Source organism: Sinocyclocheilus grahami, unplaced genomic scaffold (assembly GCF_001515645.1).
Source record: "Sinocyclocheilus grahami isolate Dianchi unplaced genomic scaffold, SAMN03320097.WGS_v1.1 scaffold685.1, whole genome shotgun sequence".
NCBI lineage: Eukaryota > Metazoa > Chordata > Actinopteri > Cypriniformes > Cyprinidae > Sinocyclocheilus > Sinocyclocheilus grahami.
This window is the reverse complement of record NW_015505864.1, coordinates 211,938-234,832: the sequence shown is the minus strand read 5'-3', so window position 1 is coordinate 234,832 and position 22,895 is coordinate 211,938. Positions and strand designations below refer to the sequence as shown.

The 22,895-nt window shown below is 36.0% G+C and overlaps 1 protein-coding gene across 1 annotated transcript in view; it reads left to right on the top strand.

The window, feature by feature from the left end:
* LOC107559439 (neogenin) overlaps positions 1-22,895 on the top strand; it is a 168,580-nt gene that overhangs the window by 102,093 nt on the left and 43,592 nt on the right. Inside the window, exons 5-7 of the mRNA XM_016243267.1 lie at positions 13,682-13,818; positions 20,677-20,831; positions 20,938-21,058. Of these exons, the coding sequence (XP_016098753.1) occupies positions 13,682-13,818; positions 20,677-20,831; positions 20,938-21,058 (413 nt within the window). The remainder of the gene's footprint in view (positions 1-13,681; positions 13,819-20,676; positions 20,832-20,937; positions 21,059-22,895) is intronic.

The following is a 22,895-nucleotide window of genomic DNA, read 5'->3' as shown; positions in this document are numbered from 1 at the left end:
TACAAATCATCCAAGCACCCAATTCCAAGCCATTTCTATAGGCTTACATTTCATTAACATTGCTAAATATTATTAAACTGGAAAGAAATTAAAGATCCATCTTTGATTGTCAAAAGAATTCCAGGTTCAGTTCACTCAGCCAATTAGATTTCACGTAGTATTTTCATCGGTCAGTTGTGGAGGTCTGATTGGTTTAAGTTTTATTTATATAGCACCTTTTAAAACAGTGTATACAAAGTAGCCTACTTTACAAAGAGATGCATATGTGCATTCGCAGAAAAGATCAAAATACAAACATAAAAGAGATATAGTAAAACAAAGTAGCTACAATAACCAGTTTATGTTAAAACAAAAATACAACAATAAAAAATCAAGGAAAGGCCCTGCACAAATCTTGTTTTGAGATTAGGCTACTTTTTAAAAGTGCATAATGATAACTTTTGACAACGTTTAATTCAGGTGCGAAAATAATTCATATCTATAGCGCATGAGCACAGAGAGATTTGAGAGTGCACAGGACACAGTTTGAGTGAGAGGAGAGACACGTTTTAAGTGCTTTGCAAAACAAAAATGAGGGAAAAAAAACAATTTCTGATATTCTGGTCCCTATATGAGATGTTTCTCCTTCAGTGCAACATTTTTTCAACTGTTTTATTGTCCAGATTGCTTAGAAAAGTAATAGCACACCTCTTCTGAACAAGCCATTTATTTTGCGGTATCATTGCAGAAAAGTACAGGACAAGTTACATCCCAAAGTTATGTAGTTAGTTTAGTGGTTTTCTCAAATCCCTAACCGTTAGCCTGAGCAATTGTAATAGCGCTGCTTGCCTTAGTAAACACCACTAATAATTGCCTTAGAGTAAGTTTGTCATAACAATAATTACCCCACTCACTGGCTTGAATGTAAGTATCCCCAGAGTTGACATCTTCACAAGATTACTTCATTAATCAAAAGAACCTGCTCGTGGAACAGGGGCCGAGGTAATTTCAACACTGAATGCACTCTCAAACTTAGATGACTGAAAAAGATGTTTTGTTCTTGACAATTAAAAAGTTCCTGTGAGGTTTCCAGAAGACGGGGTTTGGACTGTCAGTCAGTAATTGGGAATGTTAAATGAAAGAGCGATAGGGAATATTTGTAAGAATGTTTGTATTATCAGACAGCAATAGAACGAGGCATTCGTGCCCCTGCTTGACATATCCGAATTTATGAAAACATGCTTTGCGTGCCACAGCCTCGCCGCGCTGTGGGGATTATCCACGGTAAATGGACGAGTCAGAGTGGCAGAACAAGGGAGAAAAGATAGATGAAAGGGTACAGTGAGAGTGACTGTTGATTGCCTCATATTGGGGTCTGTATGAAGTGTGACTTCAATCCCCCAAACCTTACGACACAATTTAAATATGAACAAAGCGTGTTCACGGTTCCTTTGATCATACTGTGCAATATCTATCACCAAATATGTCTATAGTACAGAAGCATTCGGTTCATATTGTGTGTATGAATATTTTATGATGTAAAGTGTGTCCCTCTTTTCTGTTTACATAAAATAAACTGAATGTAACACAAAAACCCCAAATACACTCTTAAAAATGTTGGTGCTTAAAAGGTTCTTCACAGCGATGCCATAGAAGAACCATTTTTGGTTCCACAAAGGACCATTCAGTCATCTCTTTCTTACCATTTTATATTCTGAAGAACCTTTCGCCACAAAGAACCTTTTGTGAAACAGAAATGTTCTTCAGATGTTAAAGGCTCTTTATGGAACCTTTTAGACAAAAAAGGTTCTTCTATGGCATCGTGAAGCACCTTTTTATTTTTTTAAGAGTGTAACAACCTTAATACTGAATGAGATTCTAGAAATTATTTAGGCAATTTTTACAGTTTACCTAAAATAAAAAATTAAAAAACAGGGTCATTACGGAGGTCAAGATGGGTTTTGGAACAGTGTAGCTGTTCCAGGGTTTGTTATCCACACCAGCTCAGTAAAACTTAGTGAAATACTGATCAAGCGACTAGCCGTTCATCCTGCCCCCTGGATTCTCTGGAACCCCATTTAGAATCCAATTTGGGGTTGATCATTGTCTGCTGCTCTCCCGATCTATAAAGGTCGGGTGAAAATATTGCGGGTTGGCCATTGGCAGAGTTGCTTATCAATGTTAATGGCCTATAATTTCTGCAGCCTTTTGTTCAGGATATGTATTAGCAAGATTAAATGCTGTTTTCAGCTCACACTCTCCTGCTATCAAATTTATGCTGTTGGGAATAGAGTCTGGCCATGTAATGTTCGGCTGAAGGGAGGGCGCTGATGACCCAGCACAAACTGCCTTAGTGAAGAAGAAGTACACTTCTAGCAAAAAGTAATAAAATAGGAAATATGTGACCCTGGACCACAAAACAAGTCATAAGGGTCAATTTTTCGAAATTGAGATTGAAAAGCTGAATAAATAAGCTTTCAATTGATGTATGATTTGTTAGGATAGGACAATATTTGGCCGAGATACGACTATTTGAAAATCTGGAATCTGAGGGTCCAAAAAAAATCTAAATATTGAGAAAATCACTTTTTAAATTTGTCCAAATTTAGTTCTTAGCAATGCATATTACTTTATATAAGTATTAATGCATATAAGTTTTAATATATTTACAGTATGAAATTTACAAAATATCTTCATGGAACATGATCTTTACTTAATATCCTATGATGATTAATATCCAAATGATTTTTGGCATAAAAGAAAAATCTATAATTTTGACCCATACAATGTATTTTTGGCTATTGCTACAAATATACCCCAGCGACTTAAAGGGATACTCCACCCCAAAATGAAATTTTGTCATTATTCACTTACTCCCATGTCGTTCCAAACCCGTAAAAGCTTAGTTCGTCTTCGGAACACAATTTAAGATATTTTGGATGAAAACCGGGAGGCTTGTGACTGTCCCATTGACTGCCAAGTAAATTACACTGTCAAGGTCCAGAAAAGTATGAAAAGCATTGTCAGAATAGTCCATCTGCCATCAGTGGTTCAACCGTAACGTTATGAAGCGACGAGAATACTTTTTGTACGCGAAGAAAACAAAAATAACGACTTTATTCAACAATTCGTTTCCTCTGTGTCTCTCTGCATCACCGTAGCGCCATTTTGGAGAATATCCGCTGAACGCAAACAGCATACGCTCTTCTGTGTCAGCCGTGACACAAGGATACGTTTTCTACGTGTATTTACGCTTTGATTTGAACGAAAACAGCGCATCCGTGCAGCGCGGCTGACACAGAAGAGCATACGCTGCTTGCGTTCAGCGGATATTCTCCAAAATGGCGCTACGGTGATGCAGAGAGACACAGAGGAGACAAATTGTTGAATAAAGTCGTTATTTTTGTTTTCTTCGCGTACAAAAAGTATTCTCGTCGCTTCATAACGTTACGGTTGAACCACTGATGGCAGATGGACTATTCTGACGATGTCTTTCATCATTTACTGGACCTTGACAGTGTAATTTACTTGGCAGTCAATGGGACAGTCACAAGCCTCCCGGTTTTCATCCAAAATATCTTACATTTTGTTCTGAAGATGAACAAAGCTTTTATGGGTTTGGAACGACATGGGACTAAGTGATCAATGACAACATTTTCATTTTGGGGTGGAGTAACCCTTTAAGAATGGTTTTGTGGTCCAGGGTCACATATATGTAATTTATGGTAAACCAAAATCTACGTTAATGTAATTTCCATTGTAACTTGAATGTCATGCATTTAAAAATATTTGTAATTACACATTAGTATGATGAAGTTGCAGTTTATTTCATTGAACATATATTAATAACCTTAAATGTAATATGGAATAACACACAGTTAGAATTATAATCAAGTATTTTAGATGTGTTAGTCAACACATCAAAATAAGTGTACTTCAATGCACAACAACAGGTTGTTAAAACATAATGATTTAAAATGTACTTTAAAACTTTGAATGTGACATTATTACAAAGTGCAGTTTTTAAATAAGTTTAAATAAATAAACAAACTTGTCACGACAACGTTAGTGCGTTTTACAAGTTAAGATAATTGTCAATGACGCTTAGAACCTGTAGCCCTTACTTTGATATTTGATGTTAGAGCTTTACTTTCTTTGAACAAAACGAATGCTTGAAAATGATGGGTTCATTATTATTTTTAATGAAAAATGCATCAACAATAAAATAGCACAGTGACAAACTTACATTAAACATAGAACTTTCATGAACAAAAATAAGGCTGGTGATGTACGCAGACCTGCACATGACATGTGGACAAAAAATATATATTTATTGTAGCCACAAATTATACATTTGTTCCTATGAATTAATTCTTTCCCTTGTTCTATTAAATCATGGCCATGTTGTAGTTGTAATACATTCCCACATTTTGATTCAATTAGAATGCAGGAACAAATTAGTACAGCATGGCCACAATTTAATAAAACGAGTGAACAAATTATTTATTCATGGCCTCTATTTAATTCAAACCAGGGAACAAATTAATAACTTGTGGGAACAAATTCTTAAATCATGGCAAAATTTATAACACAAATAAATGAAAGATCTTTGGATTTTAAAATGAATGCTTAGTTTGTGGTTCTTTGTTCATTTTAATGAAAAACACAACAACAATAAAACAAACAAACCCATACCAAAAAAAAATCTTTTTTTTCTGACCAAAATATATGTTCAATAGATGTTGTAAACAATGAAATTAAATTAAATATGTGACCGTGGACCACAAAACCATAAGGCTCTTTTTTCTTTTTTTTTTTAGATTTATACATCATCTGAAAGCTGAATAAATAAGCTTTCCATATGGTTTGTTAGGGTAGGACAATATTTGGCCAAGATACAACTATTTGAAAATCTGGAATCTGAGGGTGCAAAAATATCTGAATATTAAGAAAATTGCCTTTAAAGTTGTCCAAATGAAGTCCTTAACAATGCATATATTTACGGTAGGAAAATTATAAAATATCTTCATGAACATGATCTTTACCTAATATCCTAATGATTTTTGGCTTAAAAGAAAAATCGATTATTTTGACCTGCAATGTATTTTGGGCTATTGCTACAAATATCCCTGTGCAACTTATGACTGCTTTTGTGGCACAGGGTCACATATATTTTTGGAAAAATACACCCAAATATATTTCAAAATGTATTTCACGGGGAAGAAAATACATTTCCAATCTTACAGTAGCCTACATTTAGTCTAAATGTAAATGTAGATGGAATGACTTGGCAGAGATCAAAACTAGATTTATAATGATTCATTAAAATGTGAATCACTGGTAACACCAGTAACACTGACTTCCACAGTAAGACTAATTCAGTGCAATTAAGCACACTTGTTTTTCACAAGGGCAGGCATTATTCACATCATCTGTGGCCTGGTGATTAGCACTACTGTTTATTCCCATACCCTGACCTTTTACTGTCTGGAGATGCAGGGTTTCTGCCCCTGCTGAATAGAGAAACAGTACAGTCCATCAGTCCACACAGAAGGAGCCTCTCTAACTCCCTTATGTGTGTATAGGGGGAAAAGTGTTTTTCTCGCGTCGAAATCCAAACAGTGCTCTATTAACCGTGGAGTCACACCAACCTCTCTCTGTCCCTGGCACTAGCTGTGTGCCCATCTCTCAGGCTGGGATGCTCTTCAGATAGATTCACTGGGCAGAGAGCTGAGAGAGATATATAATAGCAGGTTTGCAGACGTTCGGGATTCTTAGTGGGAGTTTAACAACAGGCTGGATTCACTGAAGGATAAACACTGAAGACTGGCACAAAGAGCTGGTGGGAGGGGGGAAGGGAAAGCCAGACAGTGTGTAAAAGAGAAAATGAGAAAGAAAATAATATATTACCATTTGGATCACAAGCAATATAATTTATAGTCTTGTGTTGCCAGACCTTAAACCTTCAGCATACGATATCTGGTCCACATTGCAGCTGATTTTGGCCAAGAACTGAAAAAGGAAGTGGTCGTCTGATTGATATAAAACGACCAACCACTTTGTTGTTTACTTTTTTGTTGTATTGTAAACAAATCTCTTTATTTTCCTTATTTTAAGTATCTTTAAATGATTCAGTGCCACGAATCTTGCAAACATTTGCAAATTTGCCTAGTTCTTTGTAGCAGTCTGGAAACTTCTGAGCACGGTTTTGTTTTTTTTGGTGTACTGATGAAAAAACAGTGCACCCGGACACATGGAAATTGATTATTCATTTTTTAAAGAATAAATTTAAAAATGCAATTGATATGCGTACATGGATTTCTGAATTATAGTTCAGTTTACTGAAGAACAAATACAAGTTCAAGTTTTTGAACACCCTTATTAAGTATTTGCTATTTGTATTTTATTTTATTTATATAGAAATCAAATAATAATAAAAATATATATTTATTATAAATATTTACACAACCTTTGTCCACTAAATCAAAGTTGTTTTTTGTGTGGAATAAAAATATATTTTATTTATTTATTTATTTTTATTATGAAGATATGCTATTACTTTTTTCTTTATTGTTACACTACACAACATTTCTCTACTATTATTTTTGGGCTGTTTAGTTTTCTTTTTGTATAGCAGTCATCCCCAAACATTTTTGTCAGCTGAAATCTTTTCATATTCATTTGAAGTACCCTCTGAAATGTTATATTTATATTTCAATAGTTTAACAACATACACATGTCCATGGTCACTCTGATGTCCATTAATGGTCACATGACATGCAGGTAAATAAAATAAAATATTATTAATATTATTAATCTTTTTTTATGTTTTTATTTTTAAATTGTTTATTGTTTATTTTTATTTTACATTTTTCATAAACTCGCAAACCCCCCAGGTTTTCAGTCTGCAGTATGGGTAACCCCATTTTATAGAAAAGTATAGTTTATAAGAAAGCAGAGGTGTGAAGGGAGCATTGTTATCAGGACATGTCGGATTCAAAGAATGGAGCTTGACATTTTGCAAAAGCCCTTGCCATTTGTGCATGGAGCATGCATCAGAGGCTCCATGATTGGTCCATGGGTGACCCATCCGAGGCTAAATCTACGTCATTTAGTGAAGTGAAGGGTTGGAATGCACTGTAGTGGATGTCTGTTTTACTGGTTGGCAGGACATCGCTGCTGTTGAATAGACCATGCAGCACTATAGCAGGATTCATTCAGCCAACTGTGTGGCAGCTGTTTTTGTCACTGGAACATATTAATTTTGTGGCTTCCTCTCCATTTCTGCCTCTCTGTCCATTTTTTTCCCTCTCCTATTTCCCTCTGAGTTCCTCTGTGTCCCGTCCCTTCAGGAATGACGGTGGCCTCTCCGTGCACTCAGAAGCTAATGACACATCCAGGGCTAAATCCAGCCTCACCAGCAAGTTCATTCAGACCTCTAATGCGCACGTATTACGCAGGCTGTGGCTTTGGGCATGTGCGTAGTAATGTGCTTATCAAAATATTGGTTAACCTTTGGAGGCACCTGCTAGATACATAAAGAAAGGTATGATGACGGTCCATCTCAGCCCAGCTGGGGAAAACAAACACTCTGACTCATTGTAAAGATGGAGCTCTTCATATTGATTTTATGCTCAGTTTTTCCCTCTTCTGAAGTATTTCATTTGAAGCTCTATAAAAGAGCAGTATACATCACACTGGAGACACCACAGCTGCGAGAACATAATATTCAGGATTTAGAAAATAATATGGCATTAGCTCATAAGGGTTTTTGACTTGGATGCTTTTTCTGCTTTGAACTCTCTAAATATGTGGTGTAGTCAGGATGCAGCCCTGTCCAGAGAGGATATTCAGTCTATTTCAAAACCACCTGCACGTTGCAGTGCTCTATAGTTATTCATTTGCTCTGCGAAAAGTTCATTATTCAACAATGCTGGTAAATTAACAAATATGAATGAATTCTTCTTCTTTAAAAAGCAGTTAATTCCTAACTTATTCAGCATTAAAAAAAAAAGATCATTCCAGCCCAAGATGGTTTTAGCTACCCTGCAGTGAAACAACAGTTTGAAACATCTGACGTTGGTTTACTGGTCTTAGCTGCTCTTCAAGCTGGTCTAGTTTGATGGTTTTAGATAGGATTTAGTACCTGTTGGGTATTTTGAGAACATTAGGTGGTAGACCAGATAAAGAGTCAATGACAAAGAAGAATGTCCATAATTAAAAACGTAAAAATCTAAAAAATGTGCCACGTTCCTAAAAATGTATTCTTTGTATTCATGATGGTTTATGATTTTGGGGAGGGGACATAAAAAAGCTTTAATACAATTTTAGAGAAGGATTTCAATTTCTAAAAATGTCATATGGTGTTAACCGTCAAGTATGACACATATTTTCTAAAAACAAAAAACACATTTTCTTACATTTCATAAACATATTTTCTTTAAAAAAAAGACATTTGTAAATGAAAGATTGATTTGGTTTAATGCATGTAAAAATGAATGAATTAATCATGTCTTTTTAAAGAAAATGTGTATGAAATAAATCATTCATATACATACAATATCACCTGAACTTACCTTGCTTTGTAATAAAACACGTAAAACTATTTTAAAACTTACTTAAAAAAGTCATTAACTTTAAATTTTCTTTTTCTATTTTAATCCACCATATGGTTTTATTGATCACAGCGTATGACTTTGTTTTGTCGATATCAGTTGATTTTTCTTTCTTTCATATATTAATAAGCAATGAACCATATTTTGCCGTACATTGATAAAAAAATAAACGGTTTTAACACTGGAGTTGCCTCAAAAGCTGGTTGTGACTGGATTTTCCAGTGGAGTAACACACGACTTTTGCTGGTGGCGTCAGAAGGAATAGTGTCACTACCCTCATTCAAGTCTTGGCACAGCATTAGTTGCTCCTCTGTTTGGAGTCACAGCCATGGAGCTGAACAGTTAAGGGTGGAGACCATGCCAGAACCTTCCGAGCTGTTGACAAGGAAGCCTTTCATCTCACTCACTTGTATCTTATGACGGCATCAATCACAGGCTGGCTGCTCTGAGGCAGATTGGGTCAGCGCCACCGGTAGTTTGGTGTTGGATTTCTGTTGACGGATGCCAGTAGTTTGGCCTCAGAGCTGCATATTGCTGCAGAAATAATTTTCTCAATTTCTACCCAAATTGTGGTGTTGACTGCATTCATCAAGCACAGCCATTCAACCCCGTTAGCAGAAAGAATAATATATAATTATTTACTTTAAAGTTCAGTAATTACTACAAATGAGAACTTATGGTAACAGGGATGAAAAATAGTAAATAAATGTATACATGTCTTTTGTACTCGGACTACATTTGGTAACGGATAAAAAAAAATGGTTAAAAAGTAAATCCAGACATTTTTTTGTATTCAGACAACTTTTGGTAACAGGGCTGAAAAATAGTAAATTAATTAATTAATTCAGACATGTCTTTTGTATTCAGACTAGGGCTGAAACGATTCCTCGAGTAACTAGAATACAAAAAATCATCGAGGCAAATTATTTGCCTCGAGGCTTCGTTTACTCCATGTACTGTAACTACCATAGACTGTAACTACACACGGAGCACTGTGTTTCCCCACGGACCATTATTACTGATGGATAGCCTGATAAACGCTGGACATATTTAAGACCGTAAATCAATATGGTGGCTAGTTATGATATGGTGATGATGGTAATTTATGGTCCCTAAATTAGCTAAGTTTTGTGAAAGACTAAGCGCCATTCATGTTGATTGTCTCATTCTCTCTCTGTGACACACAAACACACACTCCCCATACAATTATGCATAAAAATACCACAGAAAGAAAGTTAGTCAATATCACACGAAGAGTGCCAGTTTTCTCCTCTAAAAATCAGCATGATTACAAATGTGATACTGATTTTATGCAACAGTTCAATAAACAAGAAGTTAATATTAAGAGACTTACGTTTTAGATACTATATTGCCTGTTTTTGCTCTATTTCACCAACAAAAAAGTATTCCAAACACAGACACAGCACTGTTTTGCATCTCTGAGTAACATGACGCTGTTTCGTTCCTGAATGAATCAACCGTTTAAATGATTCGGTTCAATCGCAATGAATCACTTATTAACAGTGACCTACTAGTGGTATTAATTTCACATTTAAATGATCTTTTCATTTTTTAAATAATTGTAAATATCAGTATTCAATGTTTTATGTTTAAAATAACAAAATATTTTTTATGCATTTGTAACTGCAGGTTAAATGCATTCATGTCCCTCTGAGCTGAATTAAATAGTGTAAATAGGCCTACATCTAAATGCCTCTTCAGAAGATGCAGCTTCTGTGTTTCCTCTGCATTGCAAAGATGAATTTGGTTGATACTGATATAATTTGTTTGGTAACAGCCCAAATGTCTTATTATTCTAATTGACTGATTAAGAACAGAAAACAGAAATTGGAACAGATTAATTTCTATCACTGCTGTGAACTGACCAGTACATAGAATATGAAGGATATCAAAAACAAGTTTTACACACACACACACACACACACACACACACACACACCAGTAAGTAGAGAGACATTTAAGAGGGTTTATTCTCCAAATAACCCTATTTTCATGTTGCAGAAAAATGTATTTAGAAATTGTGTATGAACTCTTGTTCTCGTTCCAAATGACCTTCCTATCCACTGATTTTTGCCTCTTACAAAAGCCACAAAGCCTTCCAAGAAGACAGTAAAGCATTGATTCCTTGCCCAGCATCACAGCATGTGCCCTATGTTGAAAGTTCACCCAGCTGAATGTTGATAGTTTATCAGTAAGGCAAAGAAAAAAATGAATTGCTGCAGAAATAATTTTCTCAATTTCTACCCAAATTGTGATGTTGACTGCATTCATCAAGCACAGCCATTCAACCCCGTTAGCAGAAAGAAAAATATATAATTATTTACTTTAAAGTTCAGTAATTACTACAAATGAGAACTTATGGTAACAGGGATGAAAAATAGTAAATAAATGTATACATGTCTTTTGTACTCGGACTACATTTGGTAACGGATAAAAAAAATTGATAAAAAGTAAATCCAGACATTTTTTTGTATTCAGACAACTTTTGGTAACAGGGCTGAAAAATAGTAAATTAATTAATTAATTCAGACATGTCTTTTTTATTCAGACAACTTTTGTTAACAGGACTGAAAAATAGTAAAGAAATTTATTTTGCATTTAGACAACTTTTGGTAACAGGGCTGGAAAAAAAAGCAAATACATACATTAATTTAGACATGTCTTTTGTATTCAGACTAGGGCTGAAACGATTCCTCGAGTAACTAGAATACAAAAAATCATCGAGGCAAATTATTTGCCTCGAGGCTTCGTTTACTCCATGTACTGTAACTACCATAGACTGTAACTACACACGGAGCACTGTGTTTCCCCACGGACCATTATTACTGATGGATAGCCTGATAAACGCTGGACATATTTAAGACCGTAAATCAATATGGTGGCTAGTTATGATATGGTGATGATGGTAATTTATGGTCCCTAAATTAGCTAAGTTTTGTGAAAGACTAAGCGCCATTCATGTTGATTGTCTCATTCTCTCTCTGTGACACACAAACACACACTCCCCATACAATTATGCATAAAAATACCACAGAAAGAAAGTTAGTCAATATCACACGAAGAGTGCCAGTTTTCTCCTCTAAAAATCAGCATGATTACAAATGTGATACTGATTTTATGCAACAGTTCAATAAACAAGAAGTTAATATTAAGAGACTTACGTTTTAGATACTATATTGCCTGTTTTTGCTCTATTTCACCAACAAAAAAGTATTCCAAACACAGACACAGCACTGTTTTGCATCTCTGAGTAACATGACGCTGTTTCGTTCCTGAATGAATCAACCGTTTAAATGATTCGGGTTATGGACAACGAACACAGGTGCATTTTATTGATGGCATTTTGAACATAAGATACCGTGACGAGATCCTGAGGCCCATTGTTGTGCCATTCATCCACGACCATCACCTCATGTTGCAGCATGATAATGCACGGCCCCATGTTGCAAGGATCTGTACACAATTCCTGGAAGCTGAAATCATCCCAGTTCTTGCATGGCCAGCATACTCACCGGACATGTCACCCATTGAGCATGTTTGGGATGCTCTAGATCGGCGTATACGACAGCGTGTTCCAGTTCCTGCCAATATCCAGCAACTTCGCACAGCCATTGAAGAGGAGTGGACCAACATTCCACAGGCCACAATCAACAACCCGATCAACTCTGTGCGAAGGAGATGTGTTGCACTGCGTGAGGCAAATGGTGATCACACCAGATACTGACTGGTTTCCGGACCCCAATACAGTAAAACTGCACATTTTAGAGTGGCCTTTTATTGTGGCCAGCCTAAGGCACACCTGTGCAATAATCATGCTGTCTAATCAGCATCTTGATATGCCACACCTGTGAGGTGGATGGATTATCTCGGCAAAGGAGAAGTGCTCAATAACACATATTTAGACAGATTTGTGAACAATATTTGAGAGAAATAGGCCTTTTGTGTACATAGAAAAAGTCTTAGATCTTTGAGCTCAGCTCATGAAAAATGTGGGCAAAAACAAAAGTGTTTTCATTTATAATTTTGTTCAGTGTATATATATTTATTTATTTATTTATTTTTTTTTGATATTTGTATTTGCATTTTGAACGTAATTTGGCAATTAAATGCATTAAATGGGTTTAGTTTTTACGGTTATTAATTAAAAAATATATTTTTCTGAAAAGGAAACAAATTAGTTTTCTTCAAATCTTATTTTCTCTTGTATATTTAGTATTGTTCTTTAATAAAGAAAAATTACTTCTTATCCGATTACTCGATTAATTGATGGACTAATCGGTAGAATACTCGATTACTAAAATAATCGATAGCTCCAGCTCTAATTCAGACAACTTTTGATAACTACAGTAGGATGAAAAATGGTAAATGCATAAATAAATATTTAGTGATGCCTTTTGTATTCAGATAACTTTTGGTAACAGGGTTGAAAATATAGTATATAAATTTGTAAATTCAGACATGTCTTTTGTATTCAGACAACTTTTGGTAACGGCTGAAAAATAGCAAATAAATAAGCAAATTCAGACATGTCTTTTGTATTCAGACAACTTTTGGTAACAGGGCTGAAAAATGGTAAATGCATAAATAAATATTCAGTGATGTCTTTTGTATTCATGTAACATGAATTACATGAAATTAATAATAATAATAATAATATAGTTACCTTGACATTCTAATGTGAACTAACAATATTTTCCTACTATCACTACCCTCTTAGGGAAAAATCCCCTTTATCCTAAGCATCATACAGTACAATTATTACCTGGACAATCCTCCTGAAGCACCCTGGGATTAAGTGCCTTGGTGACCTCAAGGGCACAATGGTGACCCATTCATTTTTTGCCCCTGGTGGGGATCAAACCAGAGACCTTCTGATTACCAAGCCTTTACCTTTACAGCTAAACACACCATGTACACACCACAATGTTGAGGCTGCCCTTTTCTGCTAGAATGCACTGCTAGAAGGACCATATATAATGCAGTTTTTGAATTAGCGTTGGGCTAAGTATACATTTAACTTTCTGCAGGGAGCTTATTGACATCACCTTTTTCTCTTCTCCACACAGCAAGGGCCGCTTTGAAGTGCTTGGCGGAGGCAGTCTGCGGATCTTCAATCTCACTGAGGAAGACGCCGGTGTGTACAGCTGCGTGGCAGACAACACCAACGGATCCATTGAGGCCCAGACTGAGCTCACGCTGAAAGGTAAGATCACTGCTTTATAAAGAACTAGTCAAGTGATTGTCACGTCACACTGTAAAGCTCTTTCGTCTAGTACTGTTCAGAGGAAGTGTTGCATTTTCTCGGTGACATTAAGTTCTGTAATTTGATTGCACGCTCTGATCACACTTCAGACACGTTTACAGAAACAGTTATTGGGTTCTCTGTAATTGCCCAAGCTGTAGCTTTTGGGCGGGACTGACTAGTGCGTGAGATGTGATTGTGTGATGATAAAAGGGACGCGAGATGGTTCAGACAGGTGTGAAATCACAGAGAATAGAATAGAATCTGGGCTGTAGATTTCATGCAGATATGTGGAGTGTAATGAGCTTTGGCCATCTGTCCATCTGCTGGGAATTGATCCTACACTGTGACGAGATGAAAAGATGAAAGATACTGGAGGGCACCCAGCCCCTACTTTTAGGCCCTTTGCTTTTGCCTTTGTGGGTGGGAGAGGTATTGTGTTGGAGCGATAGTACAGTAAATCCAGCAGCTCACAAAGGAGGTGCAATGCCAAACTCAAACTGAGCAGCTCCCAGAATCCAAGCGAGTGTCAAACACTTCCTAAGTTTTTCTTTCAACATGGGCTGTTTTGTCAGTGTTCTGAATAGAGACGCTCTGGCATCAGAAATTATGTTTTTATGAAAATTTTAAGATTAAGAAAATATTTTTATGGTATGATTGTCACAGAAAATAATTTCAGTGGTCCCTTTGCCCATTTAAGTAGTGAAAACTATTGAATGTGCACTTGTAGTATAAAGTATATTTTAAAAAACTGTACTTGCATATAATACCAATCAAATAAACGGCCACTTAAGTGTATTTACAGTGAGTTCACTAATCAAATCAATTAAATTTAAGTCATTATATTTTAAAAATCATATGTCATGCATTTAAAGTGACGTGACATGTTGCCAAGTATGGTGACCCATACTCGGAATTAGTGCTCTGCATTTATCCCATCCAAAGTGCACACACACAGCAGTGAACACACACACACACCCGGAGCAGTGGGCAGCCACTTTTATGCTGCGGCGCCCGGGGACCAGTTGGGGGTTCGGTGCCTTGCTCAAGGGCTCCTCAGTTGTGGTATTGAAGGTGGGAGAGAGCACTGTACATTCACTCCCCCCACCTACAATCCCTGCCGTATACGAGACTCGAACCCACAACCTTTGGGTTATGAGTCCGACTCTCTGACCATTAGGCCACGACTTCCCCTTAATAAAGTACACTTATATTGATGTGTTGACTAACATGCTAAAGCATGTGTAAAATACTTGATTATAATTTTAGTAATTTATTTTATATAATTTTATTAAAATATGTAATTACAAAAATATTTAAATACATTACATACAAGTTTCAAGTATTTTTCAGTTTACCATAAATGCTTGTCAGTACATTCAACAGTACACTTTAATCATATTTCAAAGACAATATAAGTAATTATGAAATAACATACAAAGATCTACTTATGTTCTAATTAAGTGGGTCAAAAACACTTTTAATTCCAACTTACTGCATTAATATAAATGTAAACTCTTAAACATTTTCATTTCGTTTCAGTTAACATGAAGTAGAGTATCCAAAAACATTCGGTTCCCACTTTGAAGTATATTCTTCTAAAGTATATAATTTCCCTATTTTTCCTTTTTTTTTTTTTTTTTTAAGTATGATAAAGTGTACTTCTTTTCCACAAAAGGACCTATGTAAGGGCAGGTCATAAAAGCAAAATACACACTGTTTTAAAAGCAATAGCCACAAGACTTCAGCATAATGCATGTTGGCATGAAAATAGTGTGATTGAATTGCTGAATAAGTATGATAAAGTGTACTTCTTTTCCACAAAAGGACCTATGTAAGGGCAGGTCATAAAAGCAAAATACACACTGTTTTAAAAGCAATAGCCACAAGACTTCACCATAATGCATGTTGGCATGAAAATAGTGTGATTGAATTGCTGAATAACCTATGTAATATTTATAACTATACTACACTCAGAGGAATTGCATTGGTAACACACAACCAGAAGTTAATTTGCCCAGAACAGTAGTCCTACTTCTAGAAATGCTTCACAGCTCAAATAGAAATAGGTTATGCTGAATAATGCATGTTGAATAATTCATCTTTCTGCATGGAAACCCTTTGGACACTCTTGTTTACTCCTATTGCAAGTTGTTTTTTTTGTTTTTTTTTAACAAATCAAAATTGTTTTGTTGTGATCAACATAATGCTATTGATAGAGCAGGTCGTATTGCATCCAAAACAATCATGTGTTCCTGTTTCAAGCGTGAAATAAAACAATGACTTTCATGTCTTTTTTGCTCAGTTTTTAAATGTCAACCAGTGGGCGCAGGAGAGTTATGAATACATTCTGCTGCGTACATTACTAGTCAACATGCAGAGAGATGTGTGCTAGTGTGAGCAGGTCAGATTGATTTTTCGTTGTACTGTAGGTGAGAAACCCAGAATCCTATTAAACTTTGATAGACTGTCTTTTCTGTGCTACGCAAAACATAAGGGAGTAGCTTGTAGGTTGCTGTTTCTTAGCCTACTCTGAAATGCAGGGTAGATGAATAGAAACAACAGTGTGTGTTGAGCTTTGACATTGTCTGTAATATAGCAGGAAACCTGAGAAATGCTCCTGATTGCAAGCAAGGCGGTGATAAGAGCTTTGTGGTCATTTGAGATGTTTTATCATCACTATAATCTCCCGCTAGAAGGAGTGTAACCTATGGCAGCTTGTTTCCTCCGCGGAATAATAAAATTAAAAAGGTCATTTTTATCTCACAATTCTGCCTTTTTCTTCAACTGCAAGTATATATCTCTCCATTCACTTTTTACACTCTAAAACATGCTGGGTTAAATATAACCCAGCGCTGGGTTAATCACTATAATCTCCCGCTAGAAGGAGTGTAACCTATGGCAGCTTGTTTCCTCCGCGGAATAATAAAATTAAAAAGGTCATTTTTATCTCACAATTCTGCCTTTTTCTTCAACTGCAAGTATATATCTCTCCATTCACTTTTTACACTCTAAAACATGCTGGGTTAAATATAACCCAGCGCTGGGTTAAAAAGGGACAAACTCAGCTATTGGGTTGTTCTGGTTCAAAACAACCCAATAGCTGGGTCAAAACAACCCAACCGCTGGGTCAAAACAATTCAATAGCTGGGTCAAAACAACCCAATAGCTGGGTCAAAACAACCCAACCGCTGGGTCAAAACAACCCAACCGCTGGGTCAAATCAAACCCAATAGCTGGGTCAAAACAACCCAACTGCTGGGTCAAAACAACCCAATAGCTGGGTCAAAACAACCCAACGGCCACGACTTCCCCTTAATAAAGTACACTTATATTGATGTGTTGACTAACATGCTAAAGCATGTGTAAAATACTTGATTATAATTTTAGTAATTTATTTTATATAATTTTATTAAAATATGTAATTACAAAAATATTTAAATACATTACATACAAGTTTCAAGTATTTTTCAGTTTACCATAAATGCTTGTCAGTACATTCAACAGTACACTTTAATCATATTTCAAAGACAATATAAGTAATTATGAAATAACATACAAAGATCTACTTATGTTCTAATTAAGTGGGTCAAAAACACTTTTAATTCCAACTTACTGCATTAATATAAATGTAAACTCTTAAACATTTTCATTTCGTTTCAGTTAACATGAAGTAGAGTATCCAAAAACATTCGGTTCCCACTTTGAAGTATATTCTTCTAAAGTATATAATTTCCCTATTTTTCCTTTTTTTTTTTTTTTTTTAAGTATGATAAAGTGTACTTCTTTTCCACAAAAGGACCTATGTAAGGGCAGGTCATAAAAGCAAAATACACACTGTTTTAAAAGCAATAGCCACAAGACTTCAGCATAATGCATGTTGGCATGAAAATAGTGTGATTGAATTGCTGAATAACCTATGTAATATTTATAACTATACTACACTCAGAGGAATTGCATTGGTAACACACAACCAGAAGTTAATTTGCCCAGAACAGTAGTCCTACTTCTAGAAATGCTTCACAGCTCAAATAGAAATAGGTTATGCTGAATAATGCATGTTGAATAATTCATCTTTCTGCATGGAAACCCTTTGGACACTCTTGTTTACTCCTATTGCAAGTTGTTTTTTTTGTTTTTTTTTAACAAATCAAAATTGTTTTGTTGTGATCAACATAATGCTATTGATAGAGCAGGTCGTATTGCATCCAAAACAATCATGTGTTCCTGTTTCAAGCGTGAAATAAAACAATGACTTTCATGTCTTTTTTGCTCAGTTTTTAAATGTCAACCAGTGGGCGCAGGAGAGTTATGAATACATTCTGCTGCGTACATTACTAGTCAACATGCAGAGAGATGTGTGCTAGTGTGAGCAGGTCAGATTGATTTTTCGTTGTACTGTAGGTGAGAAACCCAGAATCCTATTAAACTTTGATAGACTGTCTTTTCTGTGCTACGCAAAACATAAGGGAGTAGCTTGTAGGTTGCTGTTTCTTAGCCTACTCTGAAATGCAGGGTAGATGAATAGAAACAACAGTGTGTGTTGAGCTTTGACATTGTCTGTAATATAGCAGGAAACCTGAGAAATGCTCCTGATTGCAAGCAAGGCGGTGATAAGAGCTTTGTGGTCATTTGAGATGTTTTATCATCACTATAATCTCCCGCTAGAAGGAGTGTAACCTATGGCAGCTTGTTTCCTCCGCGGAATAATAAAATTAAAAAGGTCATTTTTATCTCACAATTCTGCCTTTTTCTTCAACTGCAAGTATATATCTCTCCATTCACTTTTTACACTCTAAAACATGCTGGGTTAAATATAACCCAGCGCTGGGTTAAAAAGGGACAAACCCAGCTATTGGGTTGTTTTGAACCCAACCGCTGGGTCAAAACAACCCAATAGCTGGGTTTGTCCCTTTATAACCCAGCATTTTTTAGAGTGTATAATCCAGCCAGTCCCTGATCATAAAACCATGTCCTGCTGTAACATATTTCATACTAGGAAGTTTATCAGACTATGGAAGTAAAATAGGCTGTGAATTGTGTTCCATATTGACTTTAATATGAAAAAAATGGCTTAGGGTGGTTGTGTAACAAAAATGCAAACGTGTGTGCAATCAAACAGCAGCACAGCCTTTATCTGTATATTTGCAGCTGATGCAACATTTTTACAGTCAGTGGCCACCGATATGAGTGCTGCCCTGCCTATGTGCTACTGGGTTTATGTGTGTGAGATATACTGAGTGATTGAAACACAAACCATCTGTCCCGTGTGGAGCTGGCGTGAGCAGGAACCCAGCAGTGTGTGACAAGTGTTTTTCAGCAGGTTGTGTGTGCAGGCCTCAGCAAACTGCAGGAGCACATACTAACAGCCATTCATCACCTTACCTCTGTCAGTTTGGCCCTGATGCTGCAACTTATGTTAGATATACAGTTCCAGATCCTGTAGAACCCAGCTCATCTGGAAAACATCCAATGGGCTTCATTTTAGCTCAACTTATATCTAGCCATAACTTTATGTAGCCATTCTCTCTTTTGGCTGGTTTTCTATTAAGAATTTTATTGACAGTCTTATAAATCTTATTTTATGTTAATGACAATCTGTAGTCTCTATTTGCTATTTTTACCCTTTGCTCATTTTGCTGACATTTATACATTTAGATTTTTCTGTTCACTTCCACACATAGAACTTTATATATAATATAATATACATAATATATACCGTATATATGTGTACACGTATAATATATTATAGTATAATATTTAAGAATTACATGTATCATTTATGTAATGTCACATTCTAAATCTTTTCTTTTGCTTATTGTACAGTTTATTTGTAATAATGCCAATTTTTCTTTCAATTAACCTTATAAACAATGTATTTTATAATATTAATTTATGTATATTTTATATACATTTATCATTTATCTAATGTATAATGTGCTGGGCTTGCTGTAAAGTTTATTTGTTAATTATGTATATAAATGAATTATGGTTATACATACATCTATATTTATATCATTCATTAAATTATTCCATTCAATTATTCTAAACATTTTTGTGTTGGTTTTAGGAACATAAAGTATTTATGAAATCGTTAATATCACTTATAATGTGCCGTTACATTTTAAATATTTTCTTGTGCAGCTTATTTATTTATTTATTTTGTGCAATTTATTTGTAATTATGCTTATTTCTCTTTTTTCAAAATAATTAAATGTACTGTATATGGTCTGAGCAACAAATATCTATTTCATACTTTTATTTAAATATTTAAATATCAGAGCCTTCAGTCAGTACTACTGATTTATGCAAGGGTGAGAGCAAGTGTATTAATCGTATGCAAGTGATAGTAATGCTTTGTAAATGTGCAATTCGTATAAAATACACAGCAACTGAGGGTTGTGGTTGTGTGGTAGAGAATCAGGCTCAGCACAGAGCAACAATCCAATTACATCCCAACAGACAGGCCTGAATCATTCTGGTGCACACTACCTTGTTATTGAGATTATCTATGTCCTGTTTATCTTCTCCAAGATCAAATAACCTCATTTGCTAATGGGAAGCCTTTGGAGGTTATGCATTTTCCTCTGGCTATTAGGAAGAACATATTTTAGCCACATCCTGGTGTTTAGGGTATTTTTAGAGGTTGGGAAAAGTCAAAAGCAGCATTTTCTTTTCCTAATCGAATCATATTGCTTTCCCGAAATCATTACTGGCATTAAGCTATACAGACATTTGAAACATTATTTCTCTGAAGAAACAAATGTTTAGTTTCTCATGCTCACATGATTTGTTTTGTTTTATTGCTTTTCTTCTCAGCTTCCCCACAGTTCCTGAAGAAACCAGCTAACATATATGCTCATGAAGCCACAGACATCATCTTCGAGTGTGAGGTCACCGGCTCACCCGCTCCCACCATCAAATGGGTGAAGAACGGAGATGCCGTCATTCCCAGCGACTATTTCAAGATCATTGTAAGTTGCCAGCTTGCCCTACATGAGTGAGGAAATGCTGTTGACCTTCTGATAAATACAGTATTCCTTCTAGATGACAGCGATGTTCTTGTGTGCCTCTTTACAGAAGGAGCAGAACTTGCAGGTGCTGGGGCTGGTCAAGTCAGATGAAGGTTTCTATCAGTGTTTAGCTGAGAATGACGCTGGCAATGTCCAGGCAGGTGCTCAGCTCATCATATTGGATCAAGGTACGTTTAGGAATGAATATTTTCTAAAACTCTTAATGGCATGTTTGCTTGCATTAAACTTTGTAGAAAATCCCTGCTGGAAAATCCAGGTGGTAGTTGGTTTAAATTGTTTCCAGCTGCTCCAAGCTGATAATATATGATCAGTAGCTGGCCAGTAGATGTTTAATCGTTAGGAATAAATCTGCTGAGGCCCAAGTTGACCTGGTAGACCTTCTTAATTAAAGGGGTACTATTATGCTCTTTTACAAAGTCTTGAGGGGGTGTACTAGAACAGGCTCTCATACTAGTTTGTTCGAAAAACACATTATTTTTCACATATTTTACATTATTACAACACCTCTCTCCCCAGTCTGGCATGAACGGCTCGAATAGTTCCTGTATCAAATGAAGGCCCGCCTTCTGAAATACGAAATGTGCTGTGATTGGTTAGCTGGGCCAGTGTGTGCTGTGATTGGCAGCACTCGGCGCCTGGTCGGGAAATGTCATGCCCCTTACCATAGCCGCCTGCGAGCTTCAGTGTAAATATTGCGTTAAATTCAAATCAATTTGAGCGCGATTTAAACCCGGATGATTGTAACCACTCTAAGTTCATCTGCCTTGGGAAAGCTAGCGTGTCTCTGACATAGTGATAACACCCGTTGCCTTCTCTAGTGCAGCTCAACCAGGTCTCGTCCCATTCGTCGGTATTTGTGATATCACAAATCCCGGAAAATATGCGTTGTAGTCCAAACGAGTCGTTCGTTGTAGTTTTTGAAAAGTGATTTCTGTTAAATAAAATATCTTTTTTTGAATTGGACTTTGAGAGATCGAATTGAACTTCGCAGACTTTTTTTAATGCTCAAACAGCAACATTACAGACTAACTAAAGTGGAAAAAGTGAAAATGCATAATAGGACCCCTTTAAACTATTTAGAGCTGTTAAACCTGGTTCTGGACCTTACGGTTCCAGAAACCCTTGGTATGACCTGGTTCCTGCAGGGAAGCTTTTATATTAGTTTTATTAAATATTGTTTAAATCCAATTATAAAAGTGTTCATAACATCTCATTACAGTCCTGTAATATCGGTCCATTTAGTTTTACAACTATATCACAGCTATTTTAGTATTTCATTAAGCAATCCTAAACATCTCGGAGATACTGGAGGATTTATCCATGTAGATGATATTTTTTTAATAGAAATCTAATTGAAGGTATAGTAGTTTTGGTGTAAGTCAGGTGCATGATGCCATCTGCTGCAGCTTCTTCTCTGGCCGTGCCACCTGTTCGGTGTACGTGTGTGCGCTCACGGGCATATGTGCGCCAGGACTAGAGTTTAACTTTAAATGTGTGGTTGAAATGGTGTTCTGGATGGTTGCTGGGATATTACTTACTGATCAGGGGTGCGTTTCCCAAACAATGGTGTAACGTACTGCTTAACAACTCTAGTACGATGCGTCGCTGTAGAATCTTACTAGCTAGAAACTAACGACTGTTTCCCAAACACGGTCGCATCTCCGTTTTTTGAACCACTTTGGTTCAACAAGATAAGATGGTTGTTAATGATATGCGTAGGTGGTGAAGTAATAACTTAACTACTAATTCATCGAATCGAGATCTCAGAGATACCACCGTAACGAACATGGTTGTTGTTTTGCTTTATTTGATGTTTGATTCATCGCGGATACACTTTTACGTCATAATCCAGGTTCCTTTGCGCATTTATGCACATGCACACTCTTCGAAAACAGCACATCGAGGACAAGCTAATATGTATAGATTGAAATGTATGTATATTTAAATGGAATTGAAGATATAGATAGCATGCATGTTAGCTTGCTTATTGTGCTCAAGAGCATG